Source organism: Anarhichas minor, unplaced genomic scaffold (genome assembly GCF_050575085.1).
Source record: "Anarhichas minor isolate MPS153535 unplaced genomic scaffold, ASM5057508v1 ptg000025l, whole genome shotgun sequence".
Taxonomy (NCBI): Eukaryota; Metazoa; Chordata; class Actinopteri; order Perciformes; family Anarhichadidae; genus Anarhichas; species Anarhichas minor.
In genome coordinates, this window is record NW_027466471.1 from 7,991,276 (window position 1) to 8,006,156 (window position 14,881).

Genomic DNA, 14,881 nt, shown 5'->3' on the forward strand with positions numbered 1-14,881 from the left:
CAGTAAATTTTATTGATAAGCCAGGCAGTAAAAGACATTAAATGTTATAGGAGTTAGGAGAAGGTATCGGGCTGAAGGCTCTGGTGAATCAAGGGGAGCCTTTATTTAAACAAAGTCTCTCAGCCTAGATCCATCATCCCAAAGGGAGCGCTTACTCATCTAAACTCTGAGGTCCAAAATAGGTCGGCACCGGCCATCCCATTCCACATCTCTTACTGTGAATGTCATTGTTTATTATTAGGCCAAACCATTTCCTGCCTTTCTCCAATTCAAGCACATTGTCCAGCGATGGATTGGAGGCAGAGAGGAGAGTGAGAGAGGCAGAGAGAGACTTTAAAAATGTGTCTAGTGTACATAATGCACGAGCACTTGCATCTGTGAAAGGTTTCTATCGATCCGACTGATCTTATTAGCTGGTGACTCGCACATCAAACACAGGAAAAGAGCTTCTGTGAGAACACTCGAGCCGTCACCCAATCAGGTGTGAGAAAACAGCAGTCCCTCACACGCGGTTCGTCCCACCCTCAGAGGCCCCCCCCCCCCCCAGTTACATCATCACATAATCTAGAAGGTGAAGATTTACAGACAGCAACAGGAGTGCAGACACACAAAAATGCACATTCACACAGTGGTAATTAAGACCAGTTGCCATGGAGATGGGAGAATTGAAGAAGCTGTTAAAGTGGATTGATGGTGGGAGTGAGTGTGTGTGTGTGTGGGTGTGTATCTATGACCGTAGGTCTTTCTCTCAATTAGCGGGCGAAGCAGCACTGCTCAGCTTGTCGAGACGCATCGCAGTCTGCTAACAACGGGGACGATAACGATCCAACAACACAACGATACAATAAACTGCAGCTCTGTCAAGAACTTAACAGCCAGCGATGCCTTACAGTTCATCATCAAGATGTCATCGTGATATCTTTAGCGAAGCCGATTTGAAAAACTTTCCTCAAGTTGAGCAACAAATATGCCATCATCATCATCATCATCATCATCATCATCATCATCATCATCGTCGTCTCGCAGTTTCAAAACGCCTGCTGGCGAGTAGTCACACGTCATTTAAGCCGTAGTATTTATGTACTGAAAGCTATCTTACTTCTAATATGAGACATAATTTCCATTATGAGAGCGTCATTACACAGCTATTTACAGCTGGTAAACAGAGAGACAAATGTTCGGACGCTCCTGTTCTCCAAGAGCAAATGCTTGGAGCACACAAAGCTTCCTGTATGTGGAACTACATGTTAAACCTGCTGGGTTTGAACTGCAACACAACATATTCACCGACATTGAAGTGTAGCTGATCAAATGATCTCAAAACCACACTGCAGATAAAGTCAGTATGTATAGTTCTTGGCATGTGGCTTTCATACCGACCCAGTCAGGCAGTTGAATGCTGTCACAGAAGTGAAGTCCCAATGCACTTTAAGGATTGACAAAGAGGTAAAACTATGGCGGCTACAGTATATGGGAGTGGTCTGGATATCTTCAAGTAAGTCAAGTTTAAACAAAGCTGTTCAAACCCAAACTAGAAGAACCAATCTCTTCCATAACCAGAAACCACTGAGTACTATAAAAAATATCACCCTGTGTAGGCATGTGCCAGGTATGAAAGGATCACACGTGTTAAATAAAAGGTACTTTGACTGCCAGCATCAATACTACAAAACAACAGCTGTGTGATCATTTGTTTCCATTACCTCATATGATAAAGAAACAATAAGGAGGAAGAACATAAATAAAGCAAATACTTGTTTTATAGCTAAACAGATGATGCATCTGAGCACAGTGGACAATAAAAAGCAACGTACAGACCAAACTTATTAACGGTCCAAAGCCAATAGTACTGAATTATTGCACTATTGTTATGCATACGTTGTAATAATTGTATACATTACAGTCAAGTGTAAAGTTTAATTTCAGTCTAAATTGATTTAAGAGTTACATTTTTCTAAAGATATATTATAGAACATTATCAAATTCTATATTCTAATAAATAACGAAAGACAGATAGAAAGCGAGACTTTTCATACCTTCGGAATTCCCGGTCGATCAAGCCAGTCGGCGTAAATAGCACTGAGGGTGAGGCCTTTTCTGGAACACAATGGCACAAGTGTTAGTATTATTCCTATTATTATAGCAATGACTGTTATTGCCCAAGACAACCTATGAATAAATGGCTCTGGGAAAATATTGTTGGGCACATGGTGGACTTGAGTTTTAGGCCAACACCTTAAACAAAAAGAGGGGCACACCCACTGTCCTATACAAGGACAAGCAAACGGGCATGTACAGACAATGCAATGGGTTTGTAAGTATGCATTTACAGTAAGCATGCATGTGTAGATTTGGGTGTGAGTGTGCCTCAGGAGAGGTTCAAGTGAACACATGAAAACCACATACCATATGCAGAATACAAAGAGTGACAGAACTGGCTTGCAAAGACAAATTTGCACACAAACATTCCACAAGCACTCCGCAGTGTGTATGAAAAGTGTTACGTGTACAAAGTACTCAACAAGGCGAGGAGTAACTATAGTACACAGCATCACACTAAAATACTTTCGCCAGAAATATGTCTATTTCAGAAGTTAAGATACAATTTTGGAGCAACATAAATGCTTATTTTCCAGTTTCTCATGACAGTGTGATGGTCATAACTTTTCTGTCTGTTGCCTTTTACTTCACAGGGTGAACAAAAACATATGATTGGTGGAGGCCTCACCCCTTCATTGGAGCACTTGGAAAAAAGCTGAGACCACCTCAACTTTGATGTGTAGCGTGTCACGCCCGTCACACAGTGACAAGTGTGTTGAAAAAGACTTGGCGTTCATACTCCACCGTGCACTAGAAGAGCCAATCCCCCCTTAAAGCACTAGTTTGCCCAGAAAGTGGTCACTAAAAATGTCTTCAGTGACTTCACCACGAGGTCATTTCAGCTCTTGGCATTTGGTGTTGAACCGTAGAGAGCATGTGAAGACTAAACATCTGCCACATCAACAGTGAGGCACCATAAGGTAGGATTACATGGCATTATGAGAGCATAGTTACAGCAAACACAAGGGTAATACAGTTAACACACCACATGGCCTGTCAAATACTCTTTATAATAGCACTGGATAGAAATAAGCTTTATGCCTCACGAGAGCAGACAAGACGTGTATCTACCAGTTTTTTCACGTTGATCTTTGCATCTTTATTTCATTTTAATGGTGATAGATGAGAAAGAGTGACGCGATGCTGGAAAACAGTAGTTTCTTATTAGCACAAATCAATGAATGCATTGATTTTTTTTTTCTTAAATGGGGGTTTATAGTTTTTATGTTTAGTCTTATAAATATTATGTTCCCCATTTAGTCTGGGGAATAAGCAGGATACATGACCCTGCACAAAGAGCGGCCATGGCCCTCAACAGTGAGTGTCTATTCTTATCCTGAACCTTCTGGAGGGTTGTTTACTGAAAGGCATCGGATCCAAATATTGACTGTCCCCAACTCCCCCTGTTTAATTCAATCAATCTGTGCAAGTCCAGCAGAACACTCCACATGACAGAAAAGGCAAAAAGACAACATTTAGGGCAGACAAAAGGGTGCTGAGGAAAAGAAGGGTGAGAAACGAAGAGTTAAAAGGTAGGGAAAAACAAAGTGAAAGACAGACGGGGAGAAAGAGAGGGACAGAGAGACAGGCGGAAGAAGAGGTTAATGAAGCAATCAGGAGAAATAGAGAAGTGAATGATTAAGCAAGTGCAGAGAGGGAGAAAATTAGAGAGGAGGAGAGCAGGAGGAGCAGTTATCCTTTTACACTTCAATTAATATGAGAGTGGATGAGACTTCTCTAACAGGATTGCTTTTGGGAGCTGTCGCTGGTCATGTTTGCACAGCAGGACCGAGAGGAGAGGCCAAATCAACACATGCTGATATATTTGACAGTAAATCGACAAACAAGTCACATCTGTTGAGATAAAACAAATTGTAATACTAAATTCAAACAGGAAATTGACGACTACCGTGTCTTTAACGTGTCTGGAACTGGACACCAGGCGACCGATGCTTGAGCACAATCCAAAGTGATTTTAATGCGTCTAGACATTTTTCATTATTCATGAATTACACTGTAAGCATTATTCATAGCCACTTACATACCTCTCAATGTCGGGGAAGGTAATCAGCAGCATTCGTAGGAAATCCTATCAGAAAGAACAGAAAGAAAAAGACAGACAGAAATGAAGGCTTTTAGGGAGGTGTGAGAGGAAGGAAAAAGAGAAAGAGAAAGGCATACCTGATCTTAAGTCAGGAGTGCAAGGTTAAACAGTGTTTATGTTACATCCATTATTTAGTGGGAAGACTCAGCCTGCCACTGAAGAGACAGGAGCCAGGTGGAACACATATCACACACACACACACACACACACACACACACACACACGCACACAAAACACACCGACTTCCAGGTGTGATCACTCAGCTTCATGGCCCCAGCAGAATAAACATAATGTGGCTGAGGTGCGGCCATCAATTTTAAATGCTGCTGGAGCATTTTCAACTATTGTAACAGAGTGGCAATCAAGCTTACATCAGCCTCCCAATTAATTTATGGAAATAACATTGTGCCTCAGAGACGGGTCATATTTAAACAATTCAAACCTGAGCTCAGTTTTTATTAACAGCCTCTCAAGTAGCTGCGAGTCAACAGCGAAATTCTCAATTAAAGTTCCCCGTAGTACAACCTCACCTGAGACAAAATGAGTTGCCCGTGGTATTTCTTCACAAATACTCGGAAGAAGTCGATGAATTGTTTCTCTCCCACTTGACTGGCCAAGAACCTGAGCAGGAAGTAACCCTGGACAAAGAACAAGACAAATAAAGGCAACAAAACATGATCCATCAAGGACAAAACAGAGAAGCATTGCAGCAACATCTATGGTCATTACAAGTGCTTTTCCAAGCACATCCAACAAGGACACAGGATTGTGTGTATATTTTTTTCTATAACTCTTTGTTTCCCTCCCCCCCACCTTCCCCACATGTATCCCACCTTGAGGTAGTGGACTTGCATGAAGGTTTTGTCAGGGTTGAGGGCATGTTTAACAGTGGAGGAGCCAGACTCACTGGCCCGACCAGTGTTCTCCATGTTAGGTCTGCAGGAGGACAAACGGAGCAGATAAACAAAAATACACAGAAAGATAAGACGGGTTATAGGAAATGGGCACAGACGGAAAAAGACATCCAACATCCACAATATAAACAGGAAGGTGCACAGAAAACGACACAAGCAGAAACGCAAGAACAGAGCGGGATGGAGTTAAGAGAGACAAAGCATTTTTAGTTGCAGGTAAACTACAATTTCTACAGAGCACCGTCAGCAACACTAAATCCAGCCACTCAGCCTGCCCTCTCAATAGCGAACACATTGCCAAGTTGCCATACTTTGCCCGAGGCGGGCTGGAAATCAAGCTGCAGATTTATAATAGCGTGCTATACTGTTTATATGACCTCACAGTGCTGCACTCTGACTTTACTGCCCATGACTCACTGAGCGAACATATAACACTTCCACAAAAAAAGCACCCCTGTCCACAGGCACAAAAGAGGCATGCTCGAGGTTACGCTTTCCCTGTCACACAGATACAAATCATCCCTTCAACCTGCATAAACACACATAAAACCAATAAAAGCCAAACAAACACAGCGCTGACGTGGGATGCTGTGCAATGATAGTTGCAGTTAGGTGGTATTGATCAGGCTGAGCAGATTAACTCAGTGTGCCAATAGGAAGGCCTTGAAGGATCACCCCCCTGCCAAGTCGATACGCCAGGCGCCTGGCCCACAAATCAATACACCCTTCATCACTGGCTAGCACTTTTCCACAGGGCCGCTCCATGACAGGGCTAGACACACACACACACACACATATGTAAACAAGGAGACCAAAAACACACATTCAAAATCTGATTCATGCATCTGATTCATTAAAATAAAGATTAGGGTTGAAGACAAGAGGAGGAGGAGGAGTAGGTGTGGGAGAAAGCGAGGACAGCAGAAAGACGGGAATGTTTGGTTCGCTCTGTGGACTGCGAGAGGACACCATCAACTTCCTGAAATTTCTGAATTCGACTGGACTCTCTTGTGTGAGAAAAAAAAATCCCAACACCTCTGAATTTGATTTGGGAAAATCCATTTCGGAAGCATCTTTGTAATGATGCTCAGTGTCCGTACATTAAAAGCTGCCTGTCAATATTATGAGCCAGACAGTGAACATATTAACAGTCAGATATGTTTGTAAAACACAGGCACAACCTGTATTGTAAAATAATCTGTTTTAGTTGTTGTAAAAAGGCTCTTTTACTTATTCTTTGTGTATCATGGCTACAATATCTCCCCTTTTTTTTATCATGGAGTTTTTTTTAAAACTTGCTCCCTGTCCAGTCTCCTGCCCGTAGTGCCCATGTCTGTCTGTTGCTGCTGATAAGATGAAATTACTTTTTTATTTTTTAGAAAGCAGGACATGCTGTATCCCTGGGAAATTGTGTGAGTGTGTTTAAATATGTGTCAGACAGAGAAGCACAGAGAGAAAGGGGGACTGGGGCAAGAGACGAAAAACAACGACAGAACATGTATTTCCAGAAGAGAAAACTTGTCGGTTTCCTGGGTCAGAGATACTGCCGGCGCAGCGCTGAGAGGAAAAATGTTGATCCATCACTGCCGTGTTAGACAAAGGAACTCCACCCTTCCCGCTGTCCAGACCAGGGATGTATGGATGTGTAAATCTCTGGCTTTTGCCGTCTCTCTTTGTCAGAGATGATTTACTACAGCTTTAAGAGGAATCGCTGCTCGCTGCCTTGGAGAATCACACAATAGCTCAATGTATTGCAGAATAAACGGCGCTCTTATCTGACTCGTAGGCCATGTGTGTGAGAGGGAGGGTGTTTGTCTGTGTGTGTGTGTGGGGGGGTAGAGACATGCATACACCTAGGTGTGTCAGAGATTGAAAGAGAGAGAGAGATTGAAAGAGAGAGAGAGAGAGAGAGAGAGAGGAAATCAGGAGCTATTACTGACAGAACTTAATGTAAAATGTACACGCATGCACGCACGCGCACACACACACACACACACACACACGGGTTTATGGCTCTGTGAGCCATATCCTGACAAATTACACTGGGTTGACTGTGGAAACCGGATAAGGTAGAGCAGTGCTCCCAGCAGCCCAGTGAATCAGCAGGGAGAATGGCGTCTGGCCCAGGCTGCCCTAAATAGAACTCATCTGAAATGGACAGATAAACACTGGCCACTTGGGCCCCTGCTGGATCAGGGGGTGTCCATTGTGACCCACTGAACTTGGAAAAGCACAATCTGCCATTCAGCCTTCATGTGTGTGTGCTATTGTGTGTGCGTATACCGGTGATGTTGAGCGTATCTCTCTGTACATCCCTTTGCGTTCTCTTTCCCTTCACCAGTACCTCTCTGACATTTCTCTCTCTGAAGGAGCTGCTCTGTTTGAATCCAAGTAAATATTCAGTCATTACTCATTCATTATTGGCAACTCTATACTTCATATTTGTTGAATTGTATGCTTGCCTGTATAGGCACATTTCACATTTTCAGCTGACGGGATGTGCACTGAAAGACTCATGGTTACACAGCAATTAATTGGATATAATTGAACACTGTTTCCATATAATTAGTAGCAAATTACATAGTTCTTTCCACGAAACGTTTTGGAAATTATTCGGAAATTGCAAACCCATGAGATAAAGATCATTGCATTTGCAGAGTGAAAGCTGCACCCGACTCACAGTCATTAAGATAATGTGTGAGCAGGGCTCCTTTCTGCCTCAACATGCTTTAAGAGATGTGGGGATTGACAAATGGCTTTTCCGTGGGTGGCTTCAGCGATTACATGCTTTTTTGATACTAATGTGTTTTCAAGTAACAATCAGTAAAAATGTACGCATTCATGCGTATGAGCATGTGTGTATGTGTGTACTTTTGTTTGCATTTTTCAGATGTTACTTATTGTGTTGTTGACGTAACCCCGTCAGGTGCAGAGAAACCTAAACCTGATCCTCCTAATCACCCCCGTGTGTGTGTGTGTGTGTCTGCCTCATAGGGGAACACCCTCATAGACTGACTGCGAGACAGACACAGATCTCAAGTGCATGTTTAACCCTTTCACTCACACACTGCTTCTTATTTAAAGGTGTACTCCGTGTCACGATACCTCATTCTACCGTGCATGCCACAAATGTGAAACTTCATCATGCAACAACATACACTGGAGGTTATCAGCGTACGAGTATGAAAAGAGTAACATGTTTCCAAAAAACACTTAAATCCTTGAACCGCACAAGGACGATGCTTTAAAGTAAAACAAAAGTAAAGTGAATACTGAAGCTTTTCACAGCCTGATTGATTTGAACTCTAAACACTATTAATGCACAGTGTTTCCACTGTGTGAAGTCAACACATTATTAGTGAAGTGACATAGTTAGAAGTTAGAGCCAAGCAAAAGTGCCACGAAATCAATAACACATGGATTTGCTGTCACGCTTTGCACGGCCTCTTACAACTGTGAATCTCCAGTGAAGGCTTTTTTTGTTCAAGGGAAGAGCTACAAAATGAAAGGCACAATGCTAACAAGTCAATTTCCAACCTTAAACAGTTAACTCCCAGTTGGGGTTTACACCTATAATCCCCTGATGCCACTGTGCTTCCACCCTGGATAACACAAACAGGGTGCGGGCCCCACATTGTCAGGGTCAGATGAGGAGTTTGTGTGTTTGTGTGTACTTGCCATGCTTGTGTGCAAAGCTTTTCCAAGACATGACAGTACACCTGGATATACTTGCCACACCTGCCACACCTGTACCCCTGGAATGCATATACCTCACGCTCACGTGTGCGTCTGCACGTGCAGACACTAACAAAACATCTCCTAGTGTGTGAAAAGGAGAATCTCAAGCACTGGTAGAGTAACATAATTAAGTAGTTGCACTGACTGCTGTGGGAAGATGTTGCCTCCTCGGCACGTGTTGAACCTAGGGTGGTTTGCTAAACCTCTCCTGAAATTTAGGAATAAAACTAACAGTGGGGAAGACGATCAGCAGTCAGCAGTTGGGGTTGATTCCTTGTCAGTGTATAGTACTGTGCTCTGCTTTAAGCATACTTATTGAAGGTGCTGTTCCTCTACAGCGGCAACAACAGTGTGACAATTAAAACAGAGGTACTAGACCAAAAAACACACACACTCACCTAAGGATTTGAAGAGCCTCCTCTGAGTTCTGCAACTCATCAGAGAGTCGTCTCCACCTCAGCAGTGCCTTCAGGTCAGACTGTTCTGCTGTCTCTTGTAAGGAGAGCTGAAGGGAGACACATGGAGAGTTGTAAAGACGTGAGGGAAAGGGTTAAGGTGGAGCAAAGAATTCAGGGGAGGGAAAATAAAATATGGTGAATTTCATCAGCAAAAACAGAAGGAGTCTGATTAAATCAAGAGTCAACTGCACACTGATATCGAGATACAAGCAGTCCTGCTGCTACCTTTGACACTGTGTCTTATTGAGTTTGGCAGCAATAACAGGTCTACTTCAGAGCCAAGCACACATCAAAAAGGTGACATGGTTGAACAGCGCAGACACAAGAAAAACATTTGTGTAACTCTAGACGGTCTGGGAAAGCAAGTAGGAGGATTAGATCTGTATTAGCTCATCAGCTCTGCAATTAAGCAAATGATTCATACCGAAGCTTCACCCTCAGCCTTTGTCCTGTTGTTGCCCTCCTTTTTCTGCAGGTATCCTTAATCAACATTATTAAAAGGGGATCAACTTCTTTGAAATGGCCGACTTTTTTAAGGAGTGGGTGACAGTAGTACTTTTTCACAACCCTGGTGTGGTTCAGCTCCTCCTTTGTAGGTCAGGGGATTTGGGTTTGACGGTATATTTTTTTTGTGGTTGGCACAGGAAATTCTGTACTCTTTCGTTTTTTTTGGCCAACAACTCTGACTCGTTTCTTGTTTTGTATTGGGGATTGGTGTTTTTATGAATTGTCTCATTGTGTTCTTGATGTGTGGTTTTACGACAGTAATGCAATGGCAACTCTACCTGACCAACCACAACGGTAACATTTGAGAATCCTGGCACATAAGTTGTGGAAATGGATGGTTGGAATGTCAACCTGTGTTCCCCTGAGTTGTTACATTATACCAGTGGTATGAAGGTGCTGGATCATACAGTAGAGAGGAACTACATAAACATCACTAATTTTGGTGTTTTTTCAGGCCTGCAGTTCATTTCCTTTGTTCCAATTCAGGGACTTATTTGATCAAATTTGCTCCTCGGTTTGTTTCTGTTAACACTGCAACATCCAAGAGCAGTCCAGAAGTTGTAAATAACTGCCATATGTGAACAAACTGTTCTCTTTTTGTTTTTTTTGTCTTCTTCATTATGGAGCACCAGCAGCGTGTATTGTTAATTGTTTTCATTGTGTTTATGTGGTTACGTGGTTTCAACACAACTGGTCCAAACAGGCTTCGTGTGAATACACCCTTAATGATCCCTAAGGTTGTTTTTCATTGACTGATTATCAATTTATAATGAGAGCAAGTTGCTTACTTAGTGGGAACTTCCTCAAGATGGCCACGGCAAAATGGACTACACAAGTTGGCTTAACTGGTGTATCTGAAAGCTCTCACCTGGGGTGACAGGCTTAAAAAGGCCACCATTAAGTTACTTTGATAAAATAGCTGCAGTAAACTGCAATCTTCAGGCATTGATTTTACTGTACTTGTTGTGCTTGGGCCCAGATAATGTCCTCTAGGTAGGTGGCAAAGCCCTCGCTGATCCATTCTTCAGTCCAGTCTCTGGCTCCGATAACCAGGCCGAACCAGGAGTGGGCGATCTCATGGCAGATCCTGGACCCGCACAGAGACAGGCCGTTCTCTCCAGAACCAAGACTCCCAGCACACAGCACACTCTGGGACAGGAAAATTATATGGGGGCTGGGGAAGACAAAGGACACAAATACAGAATGAACGAGGGCGATAAAGCCAGAAATAAATTATAAACGGAAGGAAAAGAGTGAGAAATGAGTGAGGCATAAAGGGGAACAAGGATTAGAAGATGGCATAATAAAAAGGGTTTTAGAATCAAGGAGGTTCAGGAAGTGAGAGAAAAACTAGAAAATACAGAGGGCACAACAAGAGGTAACTGTGAGCAAAGAAACTGGACCACCCTCCAAAAAAGATCAAAGAGTTACTGAAGCAATGTTCCACACCTATAATTACAGAAAATTTGGCCTGAACACGCCATGTACAGTAAGACGAATCAACATGTGTGCGTACTAATGAGTATGGGAGTCACTCACTGCCAATCCCTTTTGCCATCTTCTACATTATTATTATTATTAGCAAAGGGCAGCTTACTCATCAGATGTTCTTGCCAAATCTACCTGCCCTGTACAAACTTCAAGCAAGAACATCATGTTCCCTTGACTGACATTGTGAACCAACAATGGGTAAAAGTAAGTAAAGAAAACTAGTAATTCTGAGAGGTTTTGGCCAAATGTTACAGATGAATAAAAGGGTCCTTTTATAGTTACCACACCTCCTCTTTCGCTTTGTTTCTAATCATGACTTCAAGGCAGTAATACATTTTAGGTTTAAAGAGGATTTACAAGTGTTATCATTTTTTTTATATTAAAAGAAAATTATGAACCAAAGCCATCCACTTTTAAGATATTCATGGAGATGAAAATGAAACACATTTTGGTGTATGATTATATTTTCAAAATGATATACCTCTGTAATTATTGACTTTAATAACTGACAAGTCTATTTCGAAATTAAGTTAATTTAGATTTACCTTGCTCTCTTCTCACGAGAAAATTAAACATATTGTTATGATATATTTTAAGATTATGTAAAATGTTCTTAAAATATAATAATGAAGTGTCTGTAAATATAGCAACTGGTGTTTGCCTCTGTGCACAACAGATCTGCAACATTCACGTACTAAAATACACCAAACTAAGAACATTAACCTTGCCTGTGTATTTGTGTGTTTTCAGCAAATAACAGCAGTTTATTGAAGCTCTGATCCAACAAAAATTGAAGAGGAAATAACAAGCAGCTAAATTCCAATGTAATGGTTGCAGATGCGACATGGTAAATTCAATTCCATATAGAAAATGGTTTCCCTTAATGTCCATTTTAGAGTTAAGTTAAGAATTTGGTTTTACCTTCAACTTTTCACCTCAATCAGAGAAGTAACTTTTAGGTATGACTAGGGTTTGGAAAGTTTCTTTCACGACTGTTGCCAGCAGAGAACACCGAGCTGCTGAAATAGAATTGGCACCGGCACACACCACATTCAGATGAGTATCCAGGGTACAGTTTGCTGGTGAAATTATAGTGTAGTAAAAGGTTTTGAAGAAAGTCTGCAACATGTCGGAAGTTTTTCTTCAAATGGACCATTCTAAAACTTCAAAGAATTACATATTTGGGATTCTATCAGCTTTTGTTCACAAGAACTATATCCACAAAAAATGCACTGAATAGACTAAGAAGTCTGCAGCCATGCCAGCGACTCTGTGAGGCACAGTGTTGCTCTAAATGCTAACATCATCATGCTAACATGCTCACAATGACAATGCTAACACGTGCAATGTTTACCATGTAAACCATCTTACTTCTGCATGCTAGCATGCGCTAATTAGCACTAAACTAACTAAGAAAGCAGCTGGTGGGGCTGATGGGAATGTCATTAGTTTAGCAAGTATTAGTCATAAACCAGAGTACATGATGAATCGAAATTTTGACTTGATGATGGTACTATAGGTGAAAAGCTAAGGAACCACCAAAGTTAATATAATTTGTCCTGAGGGGAACGTAAATGTGTGTACCAAATTTCATGGCAATTCTTTCCATAGTTGTTGAGATATTCCATTAAAAAAACTACTTAAATGTCACTTATTGGTAACGCTACAATAAAATTTGAAGGTTACAATAGTGTAACCCCGGTTGTGTAAGCACAGGTGGAGCCCTGTATTGGACTCTATGGGTAATACTCTCCTCCACCAGCACACATTACTCACTGAAACTTTGCACAAGCGTAGCCGACCCATCATGACATGCCTACCCGAATTGGTGAGGACACCACAGTATGTAAGGCAGCACACACAGCCGTCCGCTATCCTACACCCGCTTCAGCAAGCGGCGTAGGAGCGACAGGGTGCCATTGTTAGAGGGCTGCACCTATGTTAAACTATAACCCTATATTAAACGAGGGTTACAATATTGTAACCTTCATCGTAACTCACAAAGGCCCCGCCCTCTACTGGACTCTATGGGTACAGTGGATGGAGTGCTGCTGCGACATGACAAAAACCCAACCAGACTGATCCTGACCAGCTAAGGAGCCACCTACTTCTTTCTAACCTTGGCCGCCACAGCAGAGAAGATAGGGGGCCAAAACCACTTAGTACACAACTGAACTGGGTAGAGCCATGGCCTAACCTTGCAGGGGTCAAAAAGATAAGCAGCAGACACCCTGCACACTGGTCATCAAGGAGCATGGGAACATGTCGGTGTATCAAGCCTAGAGGGAAAAGGGGGTGGACCTCAACGGAGCTGATCTGGAGCTCCGGTTCGTTGATCTGGAGCTCCGGTTCGTTGTCATCGCAGGCAAAGCGTCGCAGGCAAAGGCAGATGAAGATCTGTCCCATCAATGAGGCCAGGAGATGACGGGCACTTACGAGGTTCTTCAAGCTGGGACTCACCAACATTGCCACGTGCACTGCATGGCTCAAAGGATACCAAAGTTACATCTGCCATTTTAAATGGTCTCGTAGTTTGAACCACATCCATTTAATTTGTGATGTTATACAGCATCTGTATAGAACCCTCATAATGTAGACTCCCAGCTTCACAGCGACACAGGAATACAGGACATGTGATTTTTAACCATAAGAACGGGTAGACGGGTAGAACAGGACCAATAGGAGGAGTACTCTGTCAAAGTCAAGGTCATAGCTGAAGATTGTTCTGGAGCTTTCTTTGCTTCTGTCTTATGTAACAGGCTCTGTGCGCTCTGAGGGGCTTAGAGCCGAGTATGCGTGAGAGGCAGGCCATTCTTCAAAAGAAGAATGGGTGAGGGGGTCACAGAGGTGCTAATGAATGGTCTCTCTCTCTCTCCTGGCCCATAAAACAACACCGGATTGTCTAGAGCTCCCCTCACGCTGTCTCGATCTTAAGTGTCCCAGCCACTATTGACCTGACGATGGGAAGAGAATTTCTTGGCAAACTGCACGTATTTTTCAAAGGGTCATACCACCCTACTACGGTGTCAAATATGTTAAAGATGCCTCTACATTACAGAAGAAAGGTCTCCTCTCTGTTTCACTTCATTCTAGTCCGCTTCCTAAAGCATCGTCAATATATGTTAACTACACGTGAACATCATGTAGTGATAAAACCAGACAATGCAGTGTTTGCATCTAAAACGCCATAAAGAGTGGTTGTACCTCCGCAGAGACACAGTTGCGACAATCCCGTCACCTGTTGGATTTACAGTCTACTAAAATGAGCTGCTCTCATTAAGGAGAGATTAGCATCTTAACACAGCAGTTGACAGAGACATTCTTTTTCTTTTCTTGCCATAACCTAATTATGGTGACAAGTCAATTATGAATGAAAACATGGAGTAGGACATAGGTTAGTCCGGGTCTGCCAGACAGTCTATTTTGGAGGAAAACAAAATTGGATATCTGAGCAACACAAATGCTCTGTATTTCCCCTGAGGATTGTTTTATCAGATAGAAGGCCGGCTATTGGCTTTTGTTACTTAGGAACATGTCGACATCATACAAAAGGGTCTTAGGGGCATCAT

At 42.4% G+C, this 14,881-nt stretch overlaps 1 protein-coding gene across 5 annotated transcripts in view; it reads right to left on the minus strand.

Annotated features, from left to right (window-relative positions):
- aopep (aminopeptidase O (putative)) overlaps positions 1–14,881 on the minus strand; it is a 70,955-nt gene that overhangs the window by 38,422 nt on the left and 17,652 nt on the right. For all 5 annotated transcript variants that reach the window (XM_076099735.1, XM_076099736.1, XM_076099732.1 and 2 more), the window contains exons 7-12: positions 10,782–10,995; positions 9,255–9,361; positions 5,038–5,140; positions 4,735–4,842; positions 4,146–4,189; positions 2,037–2,097 (exon numbers count right to left, since the gene is read on the minus strand). In XM_076099735.1, the coding sequence (XP_075955850.1) occupies positions 2,037–2,097; positions 4,146–4,189; positions 4,735–4,842; positions 5,038–5,140; positions 9,255–9,361; positions 10,782–10,995 (637 nt within the window). The remainder of the gene's footprint in view (positions 1–2,036; positions 2,098–4,145; positions 4,190–4,734; positions 4,843–5,037; positions 5,141–9,254; positions 9,362–10,781; positions 10,996–14,881) is intronic.